Source organism: Bos taurus, chromosome 22 (assembly GCF_002263795.3).
Source record: "Bos taurus isolate L1 Dominette 01449 registration number 42190680 breed Hereford chromosome 22, ARS-UCD2.0, whole genome shotgun sequence".
NCBI lineage: Eukaryota > Metazoa > Chordata > Mammalia > Artiodactyla > Bovidae > Bos > Bos taurus.
The window spans coordinates 49,369,819-49,397,672 of NC_037349.1; the positions used below are offsets into that span (position 1 = coordinate 49,369,819).

The following is a 27,854-nucleotide window of genomic DNA, read 5'->3' on the forward strand; positions in this document are numbered from 1 at the left end:
TAAGAGCTCCAGAGGGCACTTGCCTGCCTCTCTAGGGCTTGAATTTCAGGCAGGACGAACCTGTAGGAAGCAAGATGGCACCACCGAGCCAAGTCTTTTGAAAGGGAAGCAGGAGACCCCAGGGGTAACCACCACTGCCAAAATAGTATAGTCTCCAGAGCCAGCTCCAAGGAGATAATTGGAGTGTTTTCTTCTTTCTGGAACCTGGTAATGAACCTTGCTCAGGCATAAATGTGTATGCAGGTGCTTTCTTCCTGGAAGCCTCGTGTGTAATCCAGTCTCTCTTCTCCTTACCTTTCAGCCGACAGCTCTGACAACTCTGATTTGGAAGATGACATCATCTTATCTCTAAATGAGTGAGGAGTCAGCACGACGTGGAAGATTCTTGGCAGGAGAGAAACCGAGTCAGATTAATTCAGAACATCTTCCGTTCCCTTTCTCCCAGGGCTCTCTTAAGGAACTGCATGCCCTGGCCCTGCATTCAGAGAATTATGGTTTAGAGTCTCACTGGAATCTGAGAGTCCTTCTAAGAACAGTAACAACCACAAAAAGACAACAGGGGTTAGGCCCTGCTCTGCTTTCCCTTCTCCTAGGATGGACGTATCTTTCCTCAAGGGAAAAAAAAAAAACAAACATGTCTCTGGGGTTATTTCACAATATATTTTCTTTGTATAATGTTCTTTACTTAAAGAACAAGAAATAGTTTTTTATAAAACTTTAAAAAGAAAAAAAAAAAGGCATTTATAACTGAGGGTATGAACTTATATCCACCAGGTCTGTCCCTGCACTTCATTTTCTATGAAAGAAAATGATGTCTAAAGAACAATAGAGAGGCATTTTTACACACATATTTAAATGAAAAGGAAAATCGTGGTTTCTTAAATTGATAAGGATTAAGAATATTTTATTATAAATATAATATATGATTTTTTAACCTGTTTTGTTGCCTCATATGCCGCCAGGTTAATCTGTTTTCCTTCGTGCCAGAGGTGGGGAGAGGCGCTGCCTGTTCGCTGAGTAAATGCCTAGGTTCACCAGCCTTCACGGCTTGGGGGCAGCAAGGTCATTGTGGATATTGGTTTTGTGGAGTTGAGGGAGCTTAGGATATAAGTTCACTCCCTCTATTTTTCTTTGTGATTCAGTTTTTCAAAAATCTTTTTTTCTTCCTTTCTCCCCAATGTGGAAATTACAAATCAAAGGCCTTTTTTCTTTAATGTAAAGTGTATTTATTTAAAAAAAAAATACAGAATAAAACTACAAGTCTGTCTTTGCTTGTTTGTGGCCTTTCCCTGTTCTCTTTTACTGAAGTGGGGTGGGGTCCCTTACCTTGCAGCTCTAGCCCAGGCAACATACAAGATGCCTCCCCGAGAGGCAGCCCAAGATGGGGTGAGCGCACGCTCTGCCCAAAGCACTCTGGGGAGAGAAGCAGCCTTGTCAGCACCAAGCCCTGGTCTGCTGGCACGGGGCAGAGGGGGTCCTCAAGGCACCACCCACCATGTGCCACCCCTCTGCCCCCGCCGTGTGTCCTGGGCTCTGAAGCAAGATCCCGATTCCGGTGTGGGGGAGCCGGAGTGTTAGGGGCCCACCTGGGATGCTGTGAGCCACGAGCTGACGGGCCTAAGGAATGGAAGCCTGGTGGCCATCACTGTTACTGTTTTCTTAAAGGAGTACCAGCAGAGACCCTGGCAGTTTGGGGGCAGCTGAGGCTGGGTTAGCAGGTATTCACTGGCTTCACAGCTGGCCTTGTGGTTAAACTGTTCCCACCAAGTAAAGCACCAAACGCTCTTAACCTGTTAACTTACCCGCCTCATCCCCTTCTTTCCCACAAGTAGGAGACCCTACTCTCTCCCCCCGAGTTTACCCAGTTTCTGTTGTAGGCATTTGTTAAGAGATTTTTCTCCGTTTGCTGAGATAAGAGGACAAATCTGTGAAGTAAACAAGACGAGACGGCTAAACCTCACTGGGGGCCGGTAAAGAAATCCCCGCTGGGCTTCGGAACACCACAGAGCGCTCACACACCGAAGCGGGCCTGTGTCGCCAGGCACCTTGTGATCCTCTGGAGGGCAGAGGGCTCGGCTCGTAAACTGCTTCATGCCTCAGCTGAAATGGATTGCTGACACCTAACCGGTAGACTGGTCTGACTGATGGTGCATTACAGGAAAAAAGGCTAAAAGTCAAGAAGCACTAGAAGCACTGTTATTCTAGTCATTAACTCAGCCGAGCCCCGGTCTCCCTGAACTCCGCCAGCAGCCCTCGGGAGCACCCACCCACAGGTCTCTTGGGTGGAGACGGGGGCCTGCAGTAAGAAAGCAGGATCCTGGTCGACCTGACAACACACCCTTAGGGAAATGCCCCGGGGAGGCAAAGAAACATCAGCCCTCCTCTTTATCTGCCAAGGCCGAAGATCTCAGTCCCTTAGGAAGAAACATGCAGAACGTACCAAACCACCAATGAGGCAAATTTCATCTCCTCTTGGTTTTTGCCTTTAAGCCACACCTCAGGTAGGAACCCCAGGTGGAGGCACTGGTTGCCTGCAGTTAAATCGTTCTCCCTGTGGGGGAAGCATCCTAAATCCGTGGGGATGGCGGAGGGAGGGGATATACACACACATACACACTTATGACTGATTCGTTCTGCTGCATGGCAGAAGCCAGCACAACACTGTAAAGCAATTATCCTCCCATTTTAAAAGACAAAAGCGGAAGGAAGGAAAGAGTTGAGAGTCTGAGGCAGAGAATAATCACAATGCAGGAAAACTCTAGTTCAGTTTGGGGCCAGAGAGCACCTATGCCTGAAAAAGGGCGAACAAGGCACGGGTTCACGTGTCCTCTCCAACCAGACTTCATAGCAGTTTTCTGTTTGGGGAAAGCCAGGTAGTGCTCTGGGTCCTGACCACCTGCTCTACGAAAGAACAGCCCAAAGACAGGGCAGCAAAGCGGCTCCGGCCTATGATCTGGGCTTTTGTCCAGACTTCACCTGCTTTAACCCTGAAGACTTGGTGGTAAAGAACGCTCCTACCAGTACAGGAGATCCCTGGGTCGGGAAGATCCCCCAGAGGATGGTATGGCTACCCATTCCAGTATTCTTGCCTGGGAAGTCCCAGGGACAGACGAGCCTGGCAGGCTACAGTCCATGGGGTTGCACAGAGTCGGACACGACTAACGCCACCGCCTGTTCTAGGCATGATGAGGCCACTCCGGCTTCCAGTGCTTCCCACTGCCTGTCTGCATCCCACACTGCTTTGCTCAGATACCTGGCAGAAGTGGCTGAAACTCAAGTATAAACACACATTCAACACTTCCTGTGTTTCAGATTATGAACGCGCTTGTTCATTAGCAACAGCTGAAGCCCAGGGAGCAGTACTTCCCCAGGCACCTTCCTTCCCGTTTAAATCTCTAAGGTCTCAAAAAGTCACCTCTTTCACTGTTCTTGTGGAGAGGCCTGTATTCTCCGTGAGGTCCGCAGTAAGCCCCAGCCTCCATCTCACAAACTTGCTCTCAAAACATCTCCGCTGTCACCTGCGCTGTCTCGCGGCAGTCAGGGTAGTGATCAAACCTAGAGGGGACAGCACGTCAACAGACCCCGCGGTTCTGGTCTCCTGGGGGCTCATTTCCCTTCCTGGAGCGCCTCTGCTCCGTCAGCCTTGACAGTGAAGCTTTCAGACCATCTAGACTGCCACAAACATTTCAACAAAGTGGGCTGTTCTATGGTGGCCACTGCTGTGTGACTGATGTCCCTCCCTGGTCCCTGACACTGCTGGCTTCATCTGCCACGCTGGCCATGCTGCCTGTAGAGACACGTGGTCAGAGAACTCAGGGCTGTCTGCAAGCCATCTTTCCCTCCCCAGCCTGCATGGCTTTTGCCCGACACCTCAGCAACTGTGACATTTCCCCAGAGAGGGACCCCATTTCCCAGTGGTCCCCACCTCAGCAGTATCAGGGCAGGAGGCCCTAGGCACCTGCGCCCACCCTGCCCCTGAGGAAGTTATGTCAGTTTACAAGAGCATCTTCCTAACCCACTGTCTTCCGTCAAAAACTCTTCAGGCCAGGGATCCCGTGTCCCTCACTCTGCTCCAGTGGCCAGACAGAGGCCCACACCAGCCCTGAACGATCATAAGAAAAGCCAGAATTCACAAGCACTGGGAAAAGTTCAAGGATTAACCAAGGAAAGTGGCCTCCCACCCTCCACTCCAACGTCTGACCACCAGTGCCCCTCGGAGTCCGAAGGAGCGCTGTCTCCACCTGGGTATCCCCGGGCTGCCGCATTAAGGGGAGAAGGGAGGCTAACAAGAGGAGGAAGCTGGGCACATCCAGGCACCAAGACCCCAATACTGCACTGCTCCTCCCATGACTACCACACCACGACTAAGGTCTACCTGCTTTCAGAAACGCCTGTCAACCAGGTGCTTTGTTCAACCCCAAAGACACGCACACTGTTCATGGCAGGAACACAAAAACTGCCACAGCGGCTAGCTAGACTTAGGCTTAACCCCTTCCTGTGCAATGGGCTCTGTGGAGGCTGGCATGGCAGGGTCTGAAATGAAACCCACTTGCTCTCAGACCAAATTAGAAACCCCTGTGAATGGAGCCCCGCCTCAGCCCCAAGAGCTGGGGGCTGACAGGCACCAGTGCAGCAGGGCTGGGAGACACGCTGGCAGTGGAAAGATGCCGGAAGGCATCTGTGTGCAGGCAGCGGGGGACAGTCTTCCATCCTTTGAGAAAATCATGTGATTAAACCAGGACTCTGAACAGGATTAAAAATCCATCCTCTGACAAAGGCTTTACTGACAATTTTCCATACAGTTAGTCAAAAAATAAAAAAATACAGAACACAGCAGACAGTATTTCATACACTAGAAGCCGACATGACAGGAGTCCCTTCTCATCACGGTAAAAAAAAAAAAAACCCAAACCTAAGAACTTAGTTTTTGGTGGGGAGATAGGACTTTGGTCCCCTACCAAATGAAATGGAGTAACCCAGCAGAGAATTCAAATCAAGGGTGTAGTATGGGCTGGGGGGGCAGGGCAGCAGTGGTCAGATTTTAAAATAACTGCTTTAGTGACAAACAGGCTGGAAAAGCCAGGCTCGGGCTAGGCTGTGTCTCTCACTATAACTATCACCATGTGCTCCTCCTCTAGCTTGCCCAATGTCCTCAGCGCTGACTGGAGGTACTGCTGTGAGAAGTCACAGGGCGGGAAGGCGTAGAGCATGCCTGTGCTGTCTCTGCCCTTGGATCCACCCACTGGCAGGCTGATCACCCCTGCAGCCTGCTTCTGTTTCAAGTAGGAGACCAGGTTCCTGAGAAGCCGCCTCTGTAGGCCAGGCTCCACCGTCGGCATCCCCTCAGAGCCAGGCCCACTGGGGGTCGCCTGGGTGGCCAGGAGCACTGCGTAGCCATTGGGGCTCCCCTGCTTGATGCGTCGTGTGACCTCATCGAGCTTGGGTTGGTCCAGGCGAAGGCGCTGGGCAATCTTCAGCTGGGTCAGCTTACTCCCGGAAGTATGGTCTTTGAGGAGACTGCTGATCACCCCCTGGTCCCCCTCTAGGATGTGCATAGATGTCGGGAAGCAGCTGTTTTTCAACACCAGAAGCCCGTTCCAACCCAGCTGCAGCGTCTGGGCATACTCTGAAAGATTCTTGAGCTTTTTGGTCTCGTGTTTTGGCTCTTCCAGAGGCTTGGGCTCGGCCTCAGTGGTCCGATGATTGCGCTCGCTCTCTCGGGTCTTCTTCCCGTGGGAAGAGTCGGGAGCCTCGTGGTGGTGGTGGTGGCTCCGCTCCTCCGCCCCGTGTCGGCTGTTGCTGAGGGAGTTGCTGCCGGACTCCTTGGTCCCTTCACTGGAATGGTTTTCCTTGCGGCTACGCTCCGGGGTGCGGTCGGAGCCTCGATCCGCAGGCTGCCCACCACCCTTGGTCCTGCTCCGCTCCTCATAAGGGGAGTGGGTGGCCCTTCCGCGATCACTGGAGAGGCTCCGGCGCTTCCGCCTGTCCTCCCAGGCCTTGGGCAGGCCCCGGTCCCCATCTCCTCCCCAGCGCTCACCACTCCGGCTGCGCACTGAGCGGCTGTAGCCCTCGAGGCTGTTTCGGCGGTCAGAGCTTTTACTGGGGCTGGTCCAGTCCCCTTCCAAAAAGGTCCGCTCTCGATCTGAGTACAGGAGGTGTGGAGGGGTCCTGTCCCGCACCCGCAGGTCGGCATCCAGGTTCCGGTGCCGGGTATACCCGTCGGGGAGTAGCTCATAGTGCACAGGGAGGGGAGAGGGCTGGTACTGCTGGGGATACCGAGTCTCCTCTGCTTTGGCAAAATCCACGCGCAGCCTGCGGTCAGGACCCCCCAAGGGAAAGCCCCTCATTTTAGCACAGGCGGCCTGGGCTGCGTCCAAGCTCTCGTACTGGATGTAGGCAAAGCTATCTCCCTTGACATGATCAATGGTCCGAATGCTCCCAAAACGGTCAAACTCCCGGGCCAGAGCCGCCAGTGAGGTGTTAGGTCCCAAGCCACCCACCCAGAGGCGCGTAGTGGGGTTGGCCTTGCCGTACCCTATCTTAATGGGATTGCGGCCTATCACCCGACCCGACATGCCCACCTTGGCCCGGTGGGCCATGTCTAGGTTCTGGAACTTGAGGAAGGCATACGCACCGCCCTGCCCACGGGCGGGTCTCTTGATGACCACCTCCTCAATGATGCCGTACTTCTCGAAAGCCCGTCGCAGCTCCACCTCTGACACGCTGTGGTCCAAATTCCCAATGAAGAGGTTGCGCGTGGCCCGCTGGTCGTCCTCGGGCATCAGGTCCTCCTCGCACACGGCCGGGTAGCCGTAGGGTCGCCCGCGGTCGTCGTATAGCCCGTAGTAGTCCAAGGCCCGCTCCCGGGACAGGCCTACGGCGGCGGCGGCCGCGGCCGCATCTAGAGCAAAGGCTGCGGCAGCGTGGCGGGCGCGGGGCTCCCGCAGCGGAGGGGCGGCAACCGGGGACAGTGAACGCTGCTTGTACTGGTAGCCGCCGTGCAGCGGGAGGTAGCCGAGCGGGTCGGCGGGCGCGGGCGGGCCCGGGGGCGGAGTGGAGGCGGCGGCGCTGCTGCTGCTGCTTCGCCTGCTGCTCCCGCCGCCGCCGCCGCCGCCTCGTAGGTACACGGGCTCCACCTTGAGCGGACGGTCGTAGAGCAGTAGCTGGCGGGCCAGGGCGTGCTGGCGGGCCTCACGCGCGTCCTGCGGGTGCCGGAAGTTCACGTAGGCCACGCGGCCCAGCTCAGGCGTGTGCGACAGGCGCAGGCTGATCTCGCCGAAGCGCTTGAACTGGTGGAAGAGCCGATCTTCGAGGTGCTCGGCAGGCAGCGCGGGGCTCAGGCTGCTGATGAGCAGCGTCTTGTACTCGGGTGCTGCCGCTGAGGAGCCGGGACCCGTGGGCTCGGCCCCGGGCGGCGGCGGAGGTGGCGGTAGTGGAGATGCGCGGGGCGACGCGCCCGAAGCGCCTGGGTCCCCTGAGGCCTTGCCGCCGCGTCCCCCGCCGCCGGCGCCCGAGCCTGAGGAGCGGCCGCTGCTCGCACGGTGATTCGCGTCCCCGGCGCCTCGGCCGTCGCGATGCCCACCGCCGCTGCCCCCGCTACCGCGAGGTTTGTCGCGGGCCCGCGTTGGAACGGGGTGCTTGGCGCCGCCCGAGGCCTTGTGCGCCGCCCGCCGCCCGCCCGCCTCCGCCTCCCGTTCGCGCTCCCGCGGCCGTTTGGCCGACGATGACGAGCCGCGCCCGCTCGGGCTGGAGTCTCGCTCGCTCTGCCTCTTCATGGCGCCGGCGCGGCTGGCGGGCGGGCGGCCCGCAGGCCCCTCACAGCGGCGGCGGCGGCGGCCGAGGAGGCAGCGCCCCCGGCGCCGCCATCTTGGACAAAAGGACTCGGCGCGGCGACGGGGCGGGGCGGGAGCTGCGCTGAGGGCCTGGGCGCCGCGTTATCAGGCTGCGCCGGCCCACCACGTGACCCCATGAAGGGCGGGGCGAAGGCAGCGCCGGGCGTGCGTCATCGGGCTGCGCCGCCCCGTATCACGTGACCCTGTGGCTAGCGGGCGAACCCGCCCGCACTGTGAGCTCTGGCGCCACCGTGCGGATGGCGTGGCCGAGGCTGGGGCTCCACAGAAATTGGAGCTCTGGAGAGGGACAGAGGCCTCGCAGGTGCGGGTATGCCAGGCCTTGAACTTTATGGGATATTCCAACCCCAGGACTAGGTTTGGGTGACCACCCCCAAGCCCTGCCTTGGCATCTACTGACTGGGTCCGGCATTAACAACCCAAACCCACACCCCGTATCTCCAGTATCCCCTGCGTTCATGTTCACTTGTGGCAGCCGCCCGAAAGGCCTTGAGAATCATGGCTATGCACTCAGAAGACGGCGAGACCTGTTGGGTCCCTGGCTGGGCACAGAAATCCAAAACCTATGGTTTCTAGGGTGGGAACAGGCTCCTTAGAGCAACGGGGCCCACCCTCCGCTTGGGCATTCGAGTACACTGAGGGCTGTAAGGGAAGGGTCACAGAGCCAAGGGTGAAGAGAAGGCCGAACTCAGCGGCTGCCCAGTTTGCCATGCTTACCTCTCCTTGGCCAGTGCTCTCGCATCCACCTCCAAGGTGGTGACATGAAGGGGAAATCCTGTTCGGGTGCCAAGCCCCCTCAGGGCAACTTTCATTTTCCATGGAGAGTTAACCGGAGGCTTCACAGGACCTGACCCAACTTAAGCCACAGAAACCGTGGCATGGGGAAGAGCGCATGCGCATCTTCTGCCCTCCCACGACCAGAAGCCTTTGCGAGGAGCGCCTGCAGCAGCTAACGCAGGTGCACTAGATTAACGTCTTACAAGAAACACCTGTTAACGTTCCAGGTCTCCTAGGCGGCTTCCAGGAGTTAAGCCTTTTAAAGATAACCTTGGGGATCACCCTCTGGTAGCAGTTGGGCTGTCTTCCCTGTTTGGTGTAGCTTAGAGGACACAGAGGCCACCAGAACACAGCTGCTAGGTTGAAACAGCTCCATCTACTAAGATTTCTGGTTCTAGCCATGCAGTTTCTCAACACCTTTCAGGGGCTCAGAAAACTTTGCTTGTCTGATCATAACAGCCCATCTAATTCCTCCAAGTAGGGAGCACCTGGCCTAAGAAGTGCATTCTTAAACTTTCTCAGACATGAAAATTGTGGGCCTTCTGCTCACAGCCATTAGTGGACGCCACAGCCAGCTGAGGGCCCTTTACCTTGGCAACCTGAATTTAGGAACCGCACAAATGACGTGACCCGAGGTCAGAGCATGCACGCACTGTTTCTTAGCCCTCCCCTTGTGGTGGTCTCTGAGGGCATGAGGAACAGTCCACTGAGTCACAGTTCATGCTGGTCATTGGGTTTCCCACGCACCAACCCCCAAAAGAGCAAGTAAAAACCAGACTCCAGGGACACCCTTTCAGGACTTCAACTGTTAAGCTTATCTTGGGTAAACAAAGGCAAAAGACAGCCTCTCTCTGGCTCTTTGTACAAACCAACTCCTGCCAGTTTTGCAAAATCCCGACTAGGTACCAGAGGCTTAGGGTTGACACTGGACCACAAACTGAGTTGAGCAAGTAGATGGCCAGATCTGGACAGTGACTGATGGAGGTAGCCAGGCCACGAGTACTTGAGAAATGTGACAGCACTGAACTACTCAGCTACTGAAGTCATCATTGCAGAAAACTGCGTTAAACCTCAGTCTTGCTTGCAACCCAGTCCCCTCTCTAGATAGTCCCTATGGGCTGCGGGTTATCAAGACCCACCTCCTCCCTGAGAACCTCTCCACTCTTGCACAGCCCAACAGGCCCCTTGTCCTGTCCTGGCATCCCAGCATTGACTGGTGGTTGAGGGACAAATGTGAATATACCTGAAAACTCTTTGTAAACCGGAAAGCATAAACCGGTGAAATCGTCATCATGGGTAAAACCCTATTTCAGTATTCACTTTAATTCTTCAAGGACAGCTAGAAATTTTCTTCCTTTAATAAAAAAATCCCAGACATACTTTGAAGTCCTAGAGTAAATGGGCAACAGAACAAAGTGAATCTCCCCCAAGGGGACGCTGTACACCCAGCATCATCAAGAAAGCTCCAGGCTTCACACCTGACTTTGTCAGGAGCCTGCCTAAAAAATAAATTACAAAAAGGCTGTTTGGGGTAGACACAAATGAAGTGTTTTCTCCCTCAGGAGCAGCAGGGATCGAGCCGACTACAAATCAGTCCGTGAACTAGCTGCCTTGGGAGCATATTTAGGCATCAGTTCATTAATCTTCCGGATGTAGTCAGACTTTTCCGCACAGCCTTTGCACGTCTCCCCCCAGTCGTCCAGGATCTTCTTTAGCTCTTTAACTCGGAGCTTCTTCAGGTCCACTGTGCTCAGGTCGATCTGTTTGTCTGGAGAAAAGAGCAGGGAGAATAACCAGCTGGGTGGGAGCAACTGTGGACCCCAGCAGTCCTTGCACAGCCAAGCTGTCACTTAAAACCAGCAGACCTACTGACTGCAGGGAGAGACGCATGCAGCTGTGTCAGTGCCCAGTGCCCCAGGAGGGGAACTGGCCCAGCCCCTTCACCAGGAAGGCGGGTCTCACGCTGGCAGTGTGAGTAACCCCAGTTACTCACTGGCAGTCTGTGACACCCCAGACATGCAGTGTCAGCAGGGACAGATGGAGGCCATGTGGTCCTTACAGAAGGAACCTTCTAGGAGGAATATGGCGCCCACTCCAAGTGCCTCTTACTAAACGTCACGGTAGAGCCCACAGCACTGGAGAATGAGAGTTCTAGGGTGACAGAGCAGACAGATCCCCTAGCCTCAGTTTCCCAACACAGACCCTGGTCGGGCTCTTGAATTAGGAGCCTACTCTCCATGACCACCTGTGATCACAGAGAGACCTTCTGCCAGAAGAACTGAACTAGGATCACTCTCAGAAGACCAGTATCCTTGACACAATGGGGTAAAATGCAGCCCTTGGACACTCAATTCATGGTAAAACATGCTGGTGCTGTTTCAGTTTTAAGGAAGAGAACAACTCTTCCTGGCACCAATTCTTTCTGAAGACCTGAACTCTTTTTCCCACTGGAAACTTCTTTGGCAAAAGAGGTGCTGTGTGCCCACAACCTTAGGCTTTCCTGTTGGGACACAGCTGTTCTTTTCAAAATAGTAAAAGTCACTCAGCCTTCAGAGTGTGCAGTCAGGACAAGCTTATTAAAGCCAAGTCAGACGACATGGCTTCTCTGCTCAAATCCCAACATTCTCATCTTCCCTCAGACTAAAACCAAGTCTTCACCAACATGCAAGGCCCTCTATGACCTGCCCACACACCTGTCATGGCACTGGCTGCCTTTACATCTGCCTGTGTCCTCTGCCTGAAATTCTCTTCCCTGAGCTGTGCCAGTGGCTAATCCCCCACCTCCTTTTCAAAGTCTGTTGAAATGTCACCTCCTGGGCTTCCCTGATAGCTCAGTTGGTAAAGAAGCCACCTGAAATGCAGGAGACCCCAGTTCGACTCCTGGGTCAGGAAGATCTGCTGGAGCAATGTGGGAGACCTGGGTTTGATCCCTGGGTTGGGAAGAGCCCCTGGAGAAGGGAAAGGCTACCCACTCCAGTATTGTGGCCTGGAGAATTCTAGGGACTGTACAGTCCATGGGGTGGCAAAGCGTCAGACACGACTGAGTGACTTGCACTCTCACTGAGGCCTATTCTGACCTCCATGCACCAGGATGCAGGGTTGAGTCTGTGCCCCTGCCATTTACCACCACTAACCTTGTTACATCACTCACTCATGAAGACTCTAGTTTATCACCTGCCTTCCCCAGCTAGAAAGTACACTTCATTAATGCCTGAGCACAGAGAGAGTTCAGCGTTGGTTAAATAATGCCACACTCACCATACTTTAGTTCACAGATCTGACTGTCTTTCTTCTTGAGCTTCTCACAGATCTTCTCCACAGGGATGTGGTGGGACAGGGGCTTGGACACCTCGTTGATGATCTTGGTGGCTGCATCCTCTGTGGCCCCAATGTAGTAGCACTGTGGCAAGAAAGGAGAATGGCCTTCAGGAGGTGCCCCTTAAGAGCTATCTCCTCCAAGGCACACTGACATCTCAAAACATCTTCTGTCTCTGCCAGGACTTCATTTTCCCACACTCCGCCTGTACTGGAAGTCAGATTCAGCATAAACCCCAGGCTCTTAGTACACACTTGGTCCCAGAGCTGACAGCCACCAGATGAATTTAAAAGTCACCAAGGTTCAAACCTTTAAACAGAAAGACAGACAAACCAGAGACTGCCAGGGAAGCTGAGGCTACCAAAACTATTGTTTCATTAGAATTCAGCCCTAGCCTCCCCTGTGCCCATTCCGTTATCATCGGTCCTCACTCATGCCAAGATTGCTCTGGCCTCTGGGCACTCACATTGGCTGTTCCCTCTGCTGTGACGTTCTTTCCCCCTCCATAATGATGACCCTGTCTCAGAAAAATTCTTGACTACTAAGTTAGCACCCACCCTCTCTACCATACCCTCCTGGTCCATTTTCTGCACAACTTGCATCCCACCGCATTATTTGCCTGTCACTGCTCTCCCCTGATATTTCCTGTGTCCAGCACACAGTAGGTGCTTAATCAACACTAAGAGGATAACATCCCAACGGCCGAATACAGAAAACACTGCAGACCCACATTAGTTCACTGACAGAACAGCTGGTCTCCTCAATAGACAAGTGGGCGGGGTCTTGTATTTCCAGGCCTGGGAAGTGGATACTTAAAACGCTGGCCAGGGCCAGCCTGGGGAGGGCCAAACAGCTACTTACCAACCGATTCTCTTTGCCTCTTGCTTCACGGCAGAACTTTATAAGTTCTTTTTCAATAGAGGCTGGAGAGAATGTGACATCTCTGTCTTTGAGGTCCTGGTAAAATCTTCCCAGATAAGAAATACAAACTGAAAAAGAGAAAGAAGGAAGATGCTCCAGTCATCACCAAATTGCAGGCCAATTCAGTAGGCGGGAACTCCAGCAGCAATTTTAATAAGAGACACGGAGAAAGGGGAGTTTTTCTACCACTGGATTTTCTCGGGTGCCCACAGGTAGACAGAACCGTGCTCCGGGTTGCTGGGTCCCCGAGTACACCCAGGGGATGCGGGGAACGAGCATCACCTAATGACCCACAAACGGCTCTTCCCTGCTCTTTCCATAAAGTTTAAACCGAGACTGAACACGTGTCCTTGAGATAGGCTCACTGTGACCTCATAAATGGACAATCTAGAGGCCGAAGAGAAAAAAACGATGCAAATGCTACTCATTTCCAAATGCAACACCGAACCCCAACGTGAATCTTTGCAACCCTATCACACCAGGCGCGGTGCCCACGGGCGGCCCTCAGGACACCCCACCTGAGCCAGAACCGCTCCCAGGAGCTTCTGCCCAGTGATGGTAAAGGACCAAAACTCCGGCGTTATCTCAGTTTCAGGCCAAATTGTCTGTACGATCTAGTCCTAACTTTCTCGTCAGACCAATGTTTTTTAGGCCCAGAAAATGTTTTCTAGACCCGGCGTTGGTCCCTCCTCTAGCAGACCCCACTGGGGCCGGCCGCCCTCGCCCGCATTAGCCCCGGCCTCTCAGCCTTTCGGTGGTTTGGTTGAGTTCAGCGGCGCCGCCAGGCCGGCCACAGCGCTCGGACCCCCAACTCCGCCTTACCTTCGCAGTCACCCTGTCGCAGCGCCCGGCTGGCCGGCAGCACGCTCAGAGCCAGCGCCACGGCCAGCCCGTGGGTGGCCCACATCCTCCACAACCCGCCGCCGCTGCCGCCTTCGCCGGACTGAACCGCGCCCGCCGTGCGGCGCAGCCCCCAGGTCCTGGCCGCGCGCCGTGGCCCCCTATTGGCTGGCGCCCCCCACGCTCTCCCACACACCGTTTCCCCATTGGTCCACGCGCCTCGGAGCCCAGAAGAGCGGCTCCACGCTACCCTTCCTCATTGGCTGATGGCATCGCCCGCCCTCCGCCCTAGACAGTTGTCGACCGCTGATTGAACCGGGGCTGCTCGCAGGAAGAGGCCGCAGAGGCGGCGGAAGCGGCTCAGTCGCCATCTTTGGTAGGGGCAGGGGCTGAGGCCGAAGCGGAGCACCATCAGACTGGAGTGGAATTCGGCCGCTGCCCCGCGCCTGCTCAGTTGCTCTGTGTACCCTCTGTTCTGGGCCCCAAGTCCTCCCGAAGAACCCCACGGACTTCTCTGCTCTGGTCCCGACTCGTGGCGTAGGTCAGGGGCTCTGTGGTCAGCCGCAACCCAACAGGCAGGGAGGGCGGCCGGCCGCAGGCAAGACTCCGAAGGTTTCTTTCCTTTTTCTTAAGGGACCACGTGGGCTGGGGAACCGCTGAAGAGAGTCCGGATTGCCCCGACAGGTCGACAGGAGGACCCAGTCGGGGCGGACAGATGTCGGGTAGGAGCAGGGCCCGTAAGAGGGCCCAGAGCTCAGAGGGGCGCCCGGGCCAGGATTGGTTGCCTGGCTTCGAGTTCGGAAGCATCCCGCCTTACTGGGGAGATTGGCGGCTTCGGAGGTTTGTCCCCCACGCCAGGAAGACCCCTTCTTCCCCCTTTTACTCACAAGCCTCGGGAGCCTGGCCGAGGTGGCTGGTTCTCTCTCTTGCTTTCCAGCTGAGCGCTCTGCCCCCTCGGCTGCCCTCCTTTCCGGTGCAAGTCTTGGCTCTCTGTGCTTGAAGGCCGGACGTGGGAAAAGTTGGCACTGTGCTCAGGACGGAAAAGATTTTTATGGGGCTAAAAGGGCTTGGAGCCCAGCGACAAGGGTTGGAGGGGGGCACTTTGCGGCTGCTCCCATTCAGTGAATTCAGTGGGTCAGTATCAGGTATTCATCTTTAATTCACATAACAGCAGTCAAGGGAGTGGGGAAAGCGGGGAAGTCAAGTGGCAGATATTTACATCTAAAATTCACATTACTTGCTGGATTGAGAACATGCTACCACAATATATACAGTAAAATACTTTTTTGGGACACTAGTACAAATTTTTTTTTTTTTTTTCTTTTAACTTTGCTTTCTGATACAGGTAAGACCATTAAGTCACTTCTTATTTTAAACATAAATACACAAAAGAAATGGTTAGAAGTTTTCTTATTTTAAATAAGCACAGAATGCCAGAGGTTAAAAACACATTTATAGGGCTGAATACCAATTGGACAGCACACTCTATACATTTTTTGCTCAAATTCCTGTACAAATACACAGCATTCAAATAGGTATTTACAAATAAGCTTGAAAGAATGAAAATCAATATTTCACAATCTTTTCAGAGAATTCTCATCTCTGGCCTCCCACTTCCCTTCAGACTGGCTGATTCTCCAAGGAAAGGAATTTGGAATATGTCCTTTTCATTGAATTTGGGGAAATGGAGAGGGAAAACACAAACCTGGCTCACCCTGTAGAAGGCAAGACCAAACAAACCCACACCCCCCTCTCTACCCTCTCATGCCACCAGGTGGAGAAGGAAGATGTTCTTACATGAGGACTGCCTTGTCCAGGGATTGAGGTTCAGGAGTGCCCTAAAAGCTAAAGACGAACTATCTAAGAAATCCAAAGCTAGTCCCCAACTGTTACACTTGGGAACACCAGATGGTTCAGGCCTGCCTAGACTGACCCACTCTGCTTGGAGTCACCCTTCAAGTATCAGAAAGGACCTACACTGGTGATAAAACATGCCCAGACACCCTGAAGGTAATGCGCCCCCCATCTTAGCTCATAAGTTACTTGCTGGCATTCCTGTTAAACAAGTTGCCCTTTGTTTACAAGTGAAAGACACCCTAACCAGGGAAGTCAGATGGGCCAGTGGAAGAGGAACTAACGGAGAACGTACCTGCTCAACGAGAAGGCAGCCTTGTGACTGTCAAGTTGTGAACTCAAGCAAGTAAATGTTTGTAGACTTTTTAAAAGTAACTTAGAAGCACCCTGGTAAAATACTATTGCCACTCCCCCCTATTCCCCAACTAATAAACCGAGAGGAAAATCAGTACCCTGACCTGAAAGTTTCCTATAAAGACACCACTGCCTTCTGCCCAACAGACTGGGGAGGCTGCAGAAACTGCCCTCCTGCTCACCCTGAACCCTGAGTGGTGGTCCCATGGGCCTGGAGCTGGGATCATGCACTTGGCTACTGGGAGGGGATAATTCAACCTGCGTGGCTTTCTGCTTCTAGGAGAAGTCCCTCTCCCCTCCAACTGCGCTTTTAACCCAGGAGCTCGCTGAACCTGATTTCAAGTCCTCAGGCCTTTGGAGCCTGGCTGGGCAGCCACCCCGCTGCTCAGAGGTAGTGCTGAAAATCCCTGATTCAGGAGCTGGAGGACAGGCATGCTGGCCACTTCTGAAAGCTCAGAGGATTTCCGGCCCTGCCACACCCCAGCCTCACTCCTCTATCGGCTTGTCTCTCAACACGTGGCTGCCCAGGCCCTGGGGAGGAAGGTGGTGAAGGCAGTCCCTCTGGCTCCAACCCTCACTCAAGCTCCAGAGGCTAGGAGATGACCACTGCAGATCCATGCACCAGGGGGCTCCTGCAGGGCATGGGGTATGTTAAGAGTGGAGGGGAGCGAAGGGTCAGAAATAAAAATGATGGAGGGGAAATCCAAGGTAGAGGAGGAGGCGGGGCTGGCCCACAGAAGCCTGGCAGTACACCCGGGGCATGCAGTTAGGCTGTCACATGCCTGTGCCGGCAGGTTGGCCTCGCCAGCCCCTCAGGGGCACACTCCTGGATGGAAGAGCAGGCATTTGTGCAAAATGGCTGGTAGCCCTCTTGTCCACCTGTGACATAGTCCACGTGGTCCTTGCAATCCCTGAATACAACCATGAGCTCTTCTGTCTACACAGCAAAGGAAGAGGTCCCTAGTGCAATTTCCATTCTGTGCATTGCTGCCCTGGAGGGAGGGCCTGGGCTCCTGCCCCAGGGGCCCCATGAAGCTGCAAAGCGGTTCTGTGGTGCAGTATCTCCATCTAGCTCCATGTGGTCTGAAACTGCAGGAGGAAGACAGCATCTACTGCACAAAGGAAAGAGGAAAACCCATAGAAATGGAAATGTAGAAAATGAAATAAAAAGAGAAGCCACAACCCTTCATGCTGCTGTGGCCTCTGCACATGGCAACACACGAGTTCACGGCAGTAGAACGTAGACTCGGGCGGTTCTCTCCTGAGTGCCAGGCCTCGGGCTCCCTGCGGGGGGACTTGCTTTTCTGACCCGGAGTGGTTGGGCGAGCCGCTCACTGACGGTGGTGTCCCAGCTGCTTCCCTGCCCCTCACTGTTCCCCTCGGCTGTGCTCCCAGGCCATGCGTGCCTGCTCTTCCTTGGTGCTCCCGGGAGGCAGCGAGGCCTTGCGATGCAGGCCCCGAGGCCTCTCAGCCTCCTCTCGCAGCAGCACACCCTCGTCGTGCTCCAGGGCCGGCAGGCGGGGGTGGTAGGGCTTGGGTGGCAGCGCAGGCGGGTCCATGGGGTCCTGAGGGATGACACATCCCGGGGCCGAGTGGCTTCGGCACGGCTGGGCCTTGATGGAGTCCAGGACGGCGGACTCGGAGAGGCTGTAGTGGACGGGGAGGTAAGGTGGCTCAAGATCTTCGTCAGCGTTCCAGGCCTGGCTCGGCATGGAGTCCATGGTGTCGGTTCGAGCAGGGACCTCCGAGGAGTGCCCAAAGTTACTCTCACTTAGGGAGGACACGCCGCTGCTGGCACTGCCGGATAGTGTAGAGTTGCTGCCATCCAGGCCTGACTGGGGGCTGGTTGGGGAGGCCGGAATAGGATGCAGGGGCGACTGAAAGAAAAGGGAGAAGTGTGAAAATCCTTCTTTCCAGACAGGCTGACATGCCTGCCCCGGGACGAGAAGACCAAGAGTCTCCTATATTAATGAACTTTAAAATACTCATCACCAGAGTATTTCTTGTTTCGCCATCAGCAAGCCCCTGCCTTCTCCCTGGCCCCAGCCTTCTCCCTGGCCCCAGCAAGCCTATGCAGCCCCAGAATCACCTGCATTTCTATGGCCCCCAAATGGCCCTGCCTTTGTGCCCCGTGAAGCCAGGTCCCAGGCTTCTGGCCGTGGGTCTAGGGGCAAAGATAGAAGGGCTGGGTCGGCAGGCCCATGGGGAGGGCAGAAAAACCCCAGAGGGCCATGGACCAGATGAGTGCCTTCTGCTGCTAAAATCTGTGACAGTCTTTTCCAATTTGCAGAAAATGAGTTTCGCGTAAAGGTTTGGTATCTGATGCTTCTCATTTTGAGTGGACTCCAGTTTAAAGTGCTCTATGACCTCCCACAGTTAACATTTCCTCACGTTGTGAACTGTGGTGTGTTAATACCTACCCCCTGGCTTCTCACTGCTCTTGGCTCACACACTGGGTGCCGTGTGTTGCTGTCTGAGGACCCTCTGACCTCTCCACCCCCATCACATCTGTTACAGGACACGTGGGTCACCTGTACCCCAAGTATGTCTCTGGAAACCCCCAGCTTCTGTCAGGCTGGGCTGTCGGGAGCAACAGGGGAGGCAGACCTCAGGGGTCTCTCCCCGCACAGCCTAGGGGCTGTCGCCTCAGAACATTACCTTGCGCAAGGTCCGGGCAGGGAGGGCTGGGGGGGTGTCACCCAAGGGGTGGTGGAAGGCGTCGAAGTGTAGGGAGTAATGACCTGCAGAGGACACAGAAGCAGAGCTTCAGTTGGGCCCTTTTTGGACTGCATCACAGCAGAGCTGGCGGGGCCAACTGCACGGATGGGAGTCTCCCGCGACCCCTTGGCACTGGGAGCCATGGGAAAACCTCTCTCTTCACTGACATTCTTCAAAACACAGGCTGCTTGAGTAAAGACACCCATGCCACACAGGAGATCGAGAAGTCCGAGTGCATCAGAGCCCACAGAATGACAGTCCACAGACAGCAGCGGCCCTCTGCCTGCTGCGGGGCGACGACAGTCTGGGAAGTCTCGCGCTTGGCACAGTCATTTCCGACGTCTTCAGCCTCCGCAGTCAGAAAGGCCTTACTGAGTGTACCTGCTGCACTTGGAGACCTCACTGACCCCAAGGCTGCGGTGGCGGGGTTCTTTCTTCGGCTGAGTCGGCTCGTCTTCTCAGCCCAGAGGGCTCTTGCCCTCACCCCTGAGCAGGATCTGAGACTGGGGACTACCTGGGGGACCCGCTGGAGGTCTTCTTACCATGCAGCAGGCTTCGGGGAGGCACTGGGGGGGCCAGGATGCACCCCGTGTGGGCAGACAGGAAGGGCTGGGCCTCTCGGGCTCCGCTATCCAGGCTCCAGCTGCTGGGGGCTGCTGGCACCGCTGAAGGGCGAAAACAGATGGCATGAAGGGAGGTTACTTCTTGAGCAGCCTCTGGGTGGGGGGGAAGTCCTCTACCACTGCCTGGGCCTTCTCCAGGTGTGAACTCGGTACAGCACACACGGGCATGGCATGCCAGCTCCTGAGACAGAAAACACTGGCCCAGCAAGGCACGGTGGTGGCCCACGGGGAGAGTGGCTGCGGCAGACGCCACTGAAGAGGATGGCTACAGAGTCAGCTGCTGGCTGAAAAGCACTTGGGAGGAGGCAAGACGAGAGGAAGTACAGCAAGGAGGCAGCCTCCCGGGCTTGCTAGGAGGAAAAAAAGAGAACAGGAGAGTGGGGCAGGCTGGTAAGACTGACAGAAGAGGGAGAGGGAGATGCAGGCGAGTGAGCGCATGCGAGAACAGGTGTGCCGCGCACCCTATAGCTTCTGACCAAAGTCAAGAGTCAGGGCTCTCCCAGGGCCTGACCCCATGGGGAAGCAGGGAGCAGGATGGGTGGGCAGCAGCAGATGCCTCTGTCCACAGCTGGTACGTGGCCTGGGCCCTCAAAGAGCCTGTGGTAAGCTACAAGCTCTGCCCACCCCTGCTGCTTCTGAGCCCACTGGCTGGGCCTGGGATGCTCGGGAGTTTTCTAGGCAGGACTGGAGTTCATACAGTGCTGTAGGAAAGAGTATGAAGCCAGGGGTCAGGCTGGGTCCAGCAGGGACCTCTGCTTCCATAGAGGATGGAGGGTGGTGGAGCCCCTGGGTGCTTTGAAGCATAGAGGCCCAGTTCCTGTAACTCACATGCCGTGGACAGAGTGGGCCCTGGACAAAGAGTAACACAGGCTGTCCATCTGTAGATGGGAAGGAGTCCAGGGCTGGAACAGTGGCCCTTCAGCGACAGCTGAGGAGAAGGACTGTAGGAGGGGAAGGGTGGGGGGGAATGGCTGGACCCCGGGGTCTGAGGAGCAGCAGCGGATACGTGAATGCCATTGGTCAACTGCTAGAGAACCACCGCCACTGATGAGAACTATGCCCTTTCTCTGACAGAGCTCTCGTTATCAAGAGACAAGCGGCTGACCCACTGGCTTTGTTTTGAGGCAGTCACAGCTAAACGGGGCATTGAGGAGGCTGGGGACTGGGCTTTTCCCACTCCAGGGCCTGAGTGGGGAATGCAATGCCAGGGCCTAAAGGGCACCTGAGAGGCTCTGGGAAGGAAGGAGCCTGGCCTTTGAGGAGGATGTGGCCAGCAGGTGCTGGGCCCCACATGGTCGAAGAATGAGGTGGTGGGAGGCGTCCACCCTGGTCCTCCTTGCTGGTGAAGAACGTCAGGCTGGAACTCGGCTGCCTCACAGCCTCATGTCTCAGGAGCGTGGCTCAGTCTCATGGACTGGCTGACAGTGGTGGGGGCAGAGGGGAGAGGTGGCAGTGACTGGGTGGACAGGCATTCATTCTAACTCTGGTGAGTGCCAGATGGATTCCACCGGAAGGCCTTCCTCAGAGAGCCTGAACCACCCTGAGACCAGGACAGGCCTACTCTCAAACAGGCTCTCCCCAAGATGTGGCAGGAGCTTCCTGGTCCTCAGCACTAAGGTGCCCTCTCCTGAAAAGGAAAAGTTCCATCTCCACAAAAAGTCATCACACCTCGAGGAGTAAGAAGCTTGGAGGCAGGTCTAGGCAGCTTCCCCAAAGGGGCTCTGACAGCCTGAATTCTCATGTGCACATCCTGGCCCTAGAAGACATCAGGACTGCACAAATTCACCTACAAGAGCCCAGAGGAAACAGCAGGCAGGAACGCTGGAGGGAAAGAAAGCTGGCAAGGCTGCAGTGGTTTACAAAAGGCACCTGCGAGAGCCACTCCACATCAATCAGAAATCATCCAGCTTGCCCTCGGCCTCCTGTTGACCAGTGAGGCCAGTGAACCTCTGCCATATAGCACCAGGGCTTCCTGGGTGGCTCAGTGGTAAAGAACCTTCCTGCCAATGCAGGAGATACAAGAGATGCATGGTTCGATCCCTGGGTCGGAAAGATCCCCTGGAGAAGGAAATGCAACCCACTCCAGTATTCTCGCCTGAAAAATGCCATGGACAGAGGAGCCTGGTGGGCTACAGTCCACGGGGTTACAGACGTGAGAATACGCATGAACACACACCAGTGCATAGGGGCTAGTGGAGAACCTCAGATGCAGCAGCTATCCTAGGAGAAGAGCGCTGATGCCACCTGTGTCCTGGCCTTTTCTCTCTCTGCTGTGGACCACCAGTCTGAAGTCCCCTGTGCACAGCAGCCTCGAGAGTTAACTGGCCTGGTCTGGGAGTCACTGCCTGGGAAAGAGAGATCCTTAAAATGAGAAGTGGAGCCCTCATGGGACTCAAGATCCTGACGATGAGAGAATGGTGACAAGTGTGCACAGCTCCTGCTCTGGAGGAGCCAGCAGAGATCTGGGGAGTTATGGCTCTGGCTCTGGGTCCCCCAAGACAAATGTCTAGCTCACTGCCTACTAAGCTCTGGCCTTGTGGCTCAAACGGGCTTGCTTTGGGCTCAGCTTTCGCTCTGAGACAACCCTCTTTCCTCCCCACACATGGCGGGTGGGCGTATCCAGCTTCTTGCTGCAGCTTGGTCTGAAGCCTGAAGCTCTTCTGGGTCTGGTGGGTGTCAGGTCCTGGTCTGGCCGCCAGCACCTACTTGAGCTCTGAGCCCGTCTGGGCTCTCAGCTAGATCTGTGATTGCTCCACAACTCAGGCAAAGAGAAGCTGCTGTGGTTCCCGGCCCTCAAGGCCACAAGAGCACTTGGTTTGGGGGCACAAGTGCAGGGGTCCAGGAAAGCCACGTGTTTTGGGGATGTGCAACTCTGAGGCTAGGAAGATGTCTTCAGCCAGAATCTTATCTCCACGCCTGCTGTGGTCGAGCACCAGGCGCTGAAGCCTCCCAGGCACTGAGGTCGTGGAGCCCGGGTGTGGTCTCAAATATGACGGGGAGGCGCATCCTCCATGCTGAGCAAAGGAGGAGCAGTGACAGTGGGGACAGCAGACAGCAGACAGCACGTGGTGAGGAGGTGTGATGACATGACAACAGCTTTGGAGGGACACGTCCTGATGGGCCAGCAGGTCGCAATGCTAGGGACCAAGAGTGCCCTAAACTTACTAGGTAGAGGAGAGGGGAACCTGCAGGGAGAGGGGCTGATAGGCTCGGCCTGGTTGTGTGTGGCAGGTGGGCTGGGCAGAGGCCCCACATGGGCACTGTCCTGTGTTAAAAGGAACTCAGTTCTCCATGTCTGGGACTTTGGGCTGGGGTTATACGGGTCCAAGTCTGGTTCTTCCATCAGCTGGCTGGAGCAGAATGTAGAGTACAACTCCACTCTCGGTAACCAGCCTCTGTTCTAAGTATTGCCTGGTTTCGTGGTATAGCTGATGGACTTGCAGAGTGGAAAAGGGATGCTCAGCTGTTGCAGGCCTGGGTGGCTACAGGAGGACTAAAGTCCCGCAGGGTGCCTGGGACTGTCTCTGGGAAATTCACTTTGCCATGACCTGTTCCTTCTCATTATGCTTGTGGATGTGCTTGGCCACAGGCCTGTTCTGAACAACAAGGAGAGGTCCCTGTGGGCCTGAGTGGAGAGGGACCAAAGCCACAGGGCCTGCCGAATTCTGGGGCTGGTGGGGAGGAGCCCTGGGGTGTGGGTGCCCACTGAGTTTCCATGAAGGTGAGCTCAGAGCAGGTGGCAGCTGGGGCGTCTCAGAGGGTGGGCCCTGGGGAGCCGGAGATACAAACAAACAAGATCTAGACCTCAGCATCAAGCCAAACATGGGTTAAATAATGAACACAGAACTGGTCAGGACTCTGGATGGACAGAGTGGCCTGGGTGTTAAAGTATGGCTTAGCCTTGGCCAGCTGGTGCTCAGGGACAAGAGTGAGACGCTCAGGATGGGGACAGACAGGAGAGGAGGCCACCTGGGAAGAGGAATCGTACCTTTTTCAGCCACAGACAGATTGGGATCACTGCAGGGTTTGCAGGCTCCAACCACTTGCTGGAACAGGGCCCGCTGGAAGTTTGGCAGCTGAGGGAAGGAGAAAACTATCAAAAGGTGACAACAATCAGTTACATCTTGGGGGCATCATGGGCCCCAGGAGCCAGGGCATTCTAGGACCAGACCAGGAAAATCAAAGCAGTGGGACAGCTCATGCTTGAGATGTGCTGAGAATGTCAGGCTGGTTGGAAAACTGTCCATGCTGTCTGGCTCCAAGTCCTGCCCTGTGCAACTGTGCAATGTCTGGGGCTCCCCCACCGCGCCGGGGCCTGGCTGGGCTCCAGGCTGTCCTGTACACGGCCAACAAGGAGGACACAAGCACCTGAGGGCATCTAACTGCATCCTTCTGTCCTGCCAGGAGACCCACGGGCAGGAAGGATACAGGGACCCCTCGCACCCGAGCCCTGGCAGGTTTGGCCTCCTGGAGACGCTCCATGCGCACAGGCCCGTGAGGGGAAGGGCAGCAAGGCCTGAGGTCACAGACATGACCCACTGTTCCATGTAGCTGCCAGGCAGACCTATTCCTTCCACCTGGCAGGGCTGCCCAGGCACAGGGAGCTGAGAAGGTCCTGGCACTCTGGGACTGGGTAACAGTCACTGGAGGTGACTCTCATGGCCCCTGAGAGAAGGGCAGGGCAGACCGGATGGAGGAAGGAGCCAGTCGCTGCAGCTTCTTGTTCAAGGCCCCATACGGGACATCTGCAGAGCTCTGCAAATGGTGTAGGGAGGGTCCCGGCGGGAAGAGAGGGGCTTCGGGCGGACGGATGGACAGACGGATGGATGGATGGATGGAAGAGGCAGAGCTTGCCCGTGGGGACGTCCTTCATGCACACATGGAGGAAGGCTAGTCTCTAGACCCATGTCCGCCACTGCCTTCTCTGGACAGAAAAGAACCAGTTTTCTCTGCCATGTTGTTTTTAGATGAGGAATTCAGGACGCTGGCCAGAAGGACAGACAGCCACACAGACAGTGGTGGGTCCAACCCCACCGCCATTCTGCCCATAGCTGTACTCCGTCTGGACTGAGATACAGATGCTGGTCCCCACATTCACTGCCGCTCCCATCCAGGAGGATCTTCACGGCAGCATGAGGGAGGCACGGACAATGCAGAAAGCCTAGCAAGTGCAACGAGGGGAGCTCAGGCCAGCAGAGTCCCAGCAAAGGGCAGTCAATAGGCTGGCTCCGTTACCTGTCCATTCTCCAGGATGGCTGCTGGATACATGGCGCTGCTTGGGCGGTCCCGGTGCGTGGGCAGCAGCAGCATCATTTCCCGGGCGTGGCGGTACTTATCTGGCAGAGAGGGAGAGCCTGTAACCAAGTGAGAACAATCACGCACAGATGACACGCCACGGATGGAGGGCCCAGAGGGCATGCATCCCGGGGAGCCAGTGACCCAGGGTCGGTATCCCCTTGCAGCTGGGGTGAGGATGAGCTCGGCAAGCACAGAAGGAATGACGTGGAGCCTGGTGGTTGGGTGGTGGTAAGGGGGCTGCACTGGGCATCCCAGCCGAGGCAGGCACATTGCAGACTAGGGTCATGTGGACTCGCTGGCGTGGCCCCCTGTCCCTGCTCGGGGGCAGATAGTGAGGAGAGCTGGGGGTTGGAGCTGGGGCCCTGGGAGCCCTGAGTCTCCGGCACTCAGGGGAAATGGGAGTGGCTTGGGTGCTGGGCTCTCTTGGGGCCCAGGTGAGCTTGCAATGGAGCCATCACACAGAAACAGACACACTCAGGTAACAGAAAAGCACAGTTCTTACTGGACACGGTTTCCACACACTTACCTTCTCCAGACACCACTGGCCCCGTCTCAGCTGGCCCCTACCACCTTTCCCCAGATTCCAGGCCTCCTGTGCCTGGCCTCTGCCTTCTGGCCATCTTACTGCAGACTCAGCCCAAGCGGCTCAGGGCCAGGGGCACTGCACACAGGGGGCTCTCTAGGGTTCCTCACTCTGAGACTTGCCCTTCAGTGAACTCAGGAGTCATGGAGCTACTCTGGGACTTGTGGGGCCTTAACCAGGCTCCTGAGTTGACTTGGTTCATGCTCTTCGCTTATGAGACCCCGTCAGGACTGAGGGGCTGTTATGGAAGCCAGATGTGGTGTGGCTTAGTCCTCATCGATGCAGGCCATGGTTACACGCCCAGTAACCTGTCAACTGGTGGTCCTCAAAGGGACCTTCCAGAGAAGTGGTGAGAAAAAAAGTTGCAGGCTTCCCTTGGGAATATATAATTTAGAAGGCCCTCCAAATTTGCATCACTCATTGTACCAGAGAGCGGCATGTCCATGTCAAACTAGTGGGGTCTTCCAGATCCCTCATGGGAAGGTCACCTGGACCTCAGGGCTGTCGACGTCCACTGGCAGCCTCTGGCTGGTTCAAGTGGGTGAACTCCCTCTGTGTAGTGTTCTCTTAGTGAAGCTCATCTGAGAGGTGAACCTGCAGCTCTGCAGGCTCTGTGTGGGCCTTCCTAGGGGTGCCCTCTAGGCACTGTCAGGGCACAACTAAAAAGGTGACCAGGAGTTCTTGAGAAATGCCTTTTAAATACTCATTTTAGACCCAAAGATGAGGCTTAAGTATGTTGAAGAAGTCAGCATATCAAAAACCAATAATGCAGCTATTATTAACGTAAACTTCCTCCGTAACTGGTCTCAGTGATACTGTTTGTAGAGCCTCAGAACTGGCTTTAAGGCCTGGTTTTAAAAACTATCCTTCATTGATAAGGGAATGAGTAAACTATGCTTTATTTAAAAAACAAACAAATAAACTAGGCCTGAATTTCTACTATTTGGTGATTTTTCTCCCCTATCAATATTTTCTTTCAGAACTTGTGCTCTGAGGCAATCTCAAAAAGATGGCTGTGTAAGGAAAAAAAGAAAAGCGTTCCTAATCCCACTGATTTTCACAGTACCTTCCCAGCAAGAAACTCTGAAGGCTCCCTGGGTCTCGTTGGCCACAGCCCTGGACAGGGCTGCCCGCACATAGCATGCAGAGAGAGGCAGCCCTTTACACCAACTCATGTCACATACCCATCCTGTACCAGGCACGTGGCTGGAACATGGTGTGCTGCCTTGCTCAGCTTGGCCGTGGTCCCTGACCTGACAGCTCACGGTCTGGCTCACCAGGCCAACCCTGGATCTGAGCACTCAACATCCTGTTACGTGCTGCAGGGTGAGGCTGGAGGGCAGCACCTGGCCCCAGGGGCTGACAGGTGCTCTGTGCAAACACTAGATTTTCCAACTCTAGCTTCCTTCTCACTGCTGTTTTCCCTAGGCAGCCAAAACCACAGTAGGTGAGAGTGGCGGCTACTTTTTATGCAAACATTTAAATACCGCAAGGGCTTCTGCATCACAGGACTTCCAGACTATCTCAGTTGTAGTCTGGTGAACCCCAGGGAGGCTGAGTCCCCAGCATGACTGAGTATATTCAAAGAAAAGAAAGAAAGTTTAGTCACTCAGTCACGTCCAACTCTTTGCAACCCCATGGCCTATCATGATGGCCACACTCCAAAATATCATATAATGAAAGGCTGATTCAAAAGGAAACTAAATGGTTAACTAGGTGGTGGTTGGTGGTTTAGTCACCAAGTCGTGTCTGACTCTTGTGACCCCATGGACTGTAACCCACCAGGCCCCTCCATCCATGGGATTTTCCAGGCAAGAGTACTGGAGTGGGTTGCCATTTCCTTCTTCAGAAGATCTTCCTGATCCAGGGATAAAACTCTGGTCTCCCACATTGTAGGAAGACACTTTACTGTCTGAGCCACCAGGAAAGTCCTGAATATATTCAAGGTTCAATCAAAATCTCCTAGCCTCGCTCAGCCTTTTGACCACCAGGGGGCGCTGCCGACTTACAAGACTGTGCCTTGCAGGCCATTCACCTTGAAGGTTTCCAAGCAACAAGAACCACTGCAGAACATCAACAGGCGCAGCAAGGAAGCTATTGGTGTCATGACCACTCCTGGGAGTGGGGAAAGTGACTCCAATGGAAAGGACTCTCTGGAACACTTTCTCCATCCATGAAAGCGCTCCCCTCATCTGTAACATCAGACACAAACCCGAGCGTGGGCCATCCCATCTCCTCTCTGTCCCCACTGCACCTACTACTGCATCCACCACATTTTGGGCCTCCCAGGGCCAATGCAGGAGACACGGGTTCAATCCCTGGTCGGGAACATACCCTGGAGGAGGAAATGGCAACCCACTCCGGTATTCTTGCCTGGGTAATCGCATGGACAAAGGAGCCAGGCGGGTTACAGTCCACGGGACTGAACAATAACAAATTCAGTCTTCCTCTATGACGCTGGGTCTGGTCTTTATCTTCTCTTGCATGTAGGCCTGACACTTGCTGGACCCATGGTTTTCTCCGGATGGGCCTGCACATAGATGGAATGGATGCTGTAGCCTGGAAGTGACTGCCTGCTCTTTCTTAATAACCTCTGCTCTTATCACAGTACCCTGCTTTGGGCCCAGTCCTAGTTAACCTTGAAGAAGAAAATGGCAACCCACTCCAGTATTTTTGCCTGGAGAATGCCATGGACAGAGGAGCCTGGCGGGCTACAGTCC

General features: G+C 55.2%; 4 protein-coding genes and 1 long non-coding RNA gene across 21 annotated transcripts in view; 2 read left to right on the plus strand and 3 right to left on the minus strand.

Moving 5' to 3' along the window:
- Positions 1–1,277, plus strand: part of DCAF1 (DDB1 and CUL4 associated factor 1) — a 93,747-nt gene extending 92,470 nt beyond the window's left edge. For all 5 annotated transcript variants that reach the window (XM_059880160.1, XM_059880161.1, XM_010817839.4 and 2 more), the window contains one exon: positions 302–1,277. In XM_059880160.1, coding sequence (XP_059736143.1) covers positions 302–360 — 59 coding nt within the window. In that variant the 3' untranslated portion in view covers positions 361–1,277. The remainder of the gene's footprint in view (positions 1–301) is intronic.
- A 3,471-nt stretch (positions 1,278–4,748) lies between these two features.
- On the minus strand, positions 4,749–7,899 carry RBM15B (RNA binding motif protein 15B). Its single transcript, NM_001206581.1, has one exon. It carries the CDS (start codon positions 7,773–7,775, stop codon positions 5,091–5,093), a length of 2,685 nt encoding a protein of 894 aa, NP_001193510.1. The 5' UTR covers positions 7,776–7,899; the 3' UTR covers positions 4,749–5,090.
- A 2,070-nt stretch (positions 7,900–9,969) lies between these two features.
- MANF (mesencephalic astrocyte derived neurotrophic factor) lies at positions 9,970–13,809 on the minus strand. Its single transcript, NM_001101211.2, has 4 exons — positions 13,687–13,809; positions 12,805–12,932; positions 11,886–12,027; positions 9,970–10,395 (listed from the first exon to the last, which is right to left on the minus strand). Exons 1-4 carry the CDS (start codon positions 13,769–13,771, stop codon positions 10,211–10,213), a joined length of 540 nt encoding a protein of 179 aa, NP_001094681.1. The 5' UTR covers positions 13,772–13,809; the 3' UTR covers positions 9,970–10,210.
- A 273-nt stretch (positions 13,810–14,082) lies between these two features.
- LOC112443475 (uncharacterized) lies at positions 14,083–16,006 on the plus strand. Its single transcript, XR_003031861.2, has 2 exons — positions 14,083–14,544; positions 15,479–16,006. It is a non-coding gene; the product is annotated as an uncharacterized lncRNA (long non-coding RNA).
- DOCK3 (dedicator of cytokinesis 3) overlaps positions 14,840–27,854 on the minus strand; it is a 303,790-nt gene continuing 290,775 nt past the window's right edge. For 10 of the 13 annotated variants that reach the window (XM_024983256.2, XM_024983252.2, XM_024983262.2 and 7 more), the window contains 5 exons: positions 24,489–24,607; positions 23,242–23,329; positions 19,173–19,295; positions 18,571–18,653; positions 14,840–17,789 (listed from right to left, as the gene is read on the minus strand). In XM_024983256.2, the coding sequence (XP_024839024.1) occupies positions 17,280–17,789; positions 18,571–18,653; positions 19,173–19,295; positions 23,242–23,329; positions 24,489–24,607 (923 nt within the window). In that variant the 3' untranslated portion in view covers positions 14,840–17,279. The remainder of the gene's footprint in view (positions 17,790–18,570; positions 18,654–19,172; positions 19,296–23,241; positions 23,330–24,488; positions 24,608–27,854) is intronic. The other 3 variants (XM_024983261.2, XM_024983260.2, XM_024983253.2) reach the window with 2 other exon arrangements.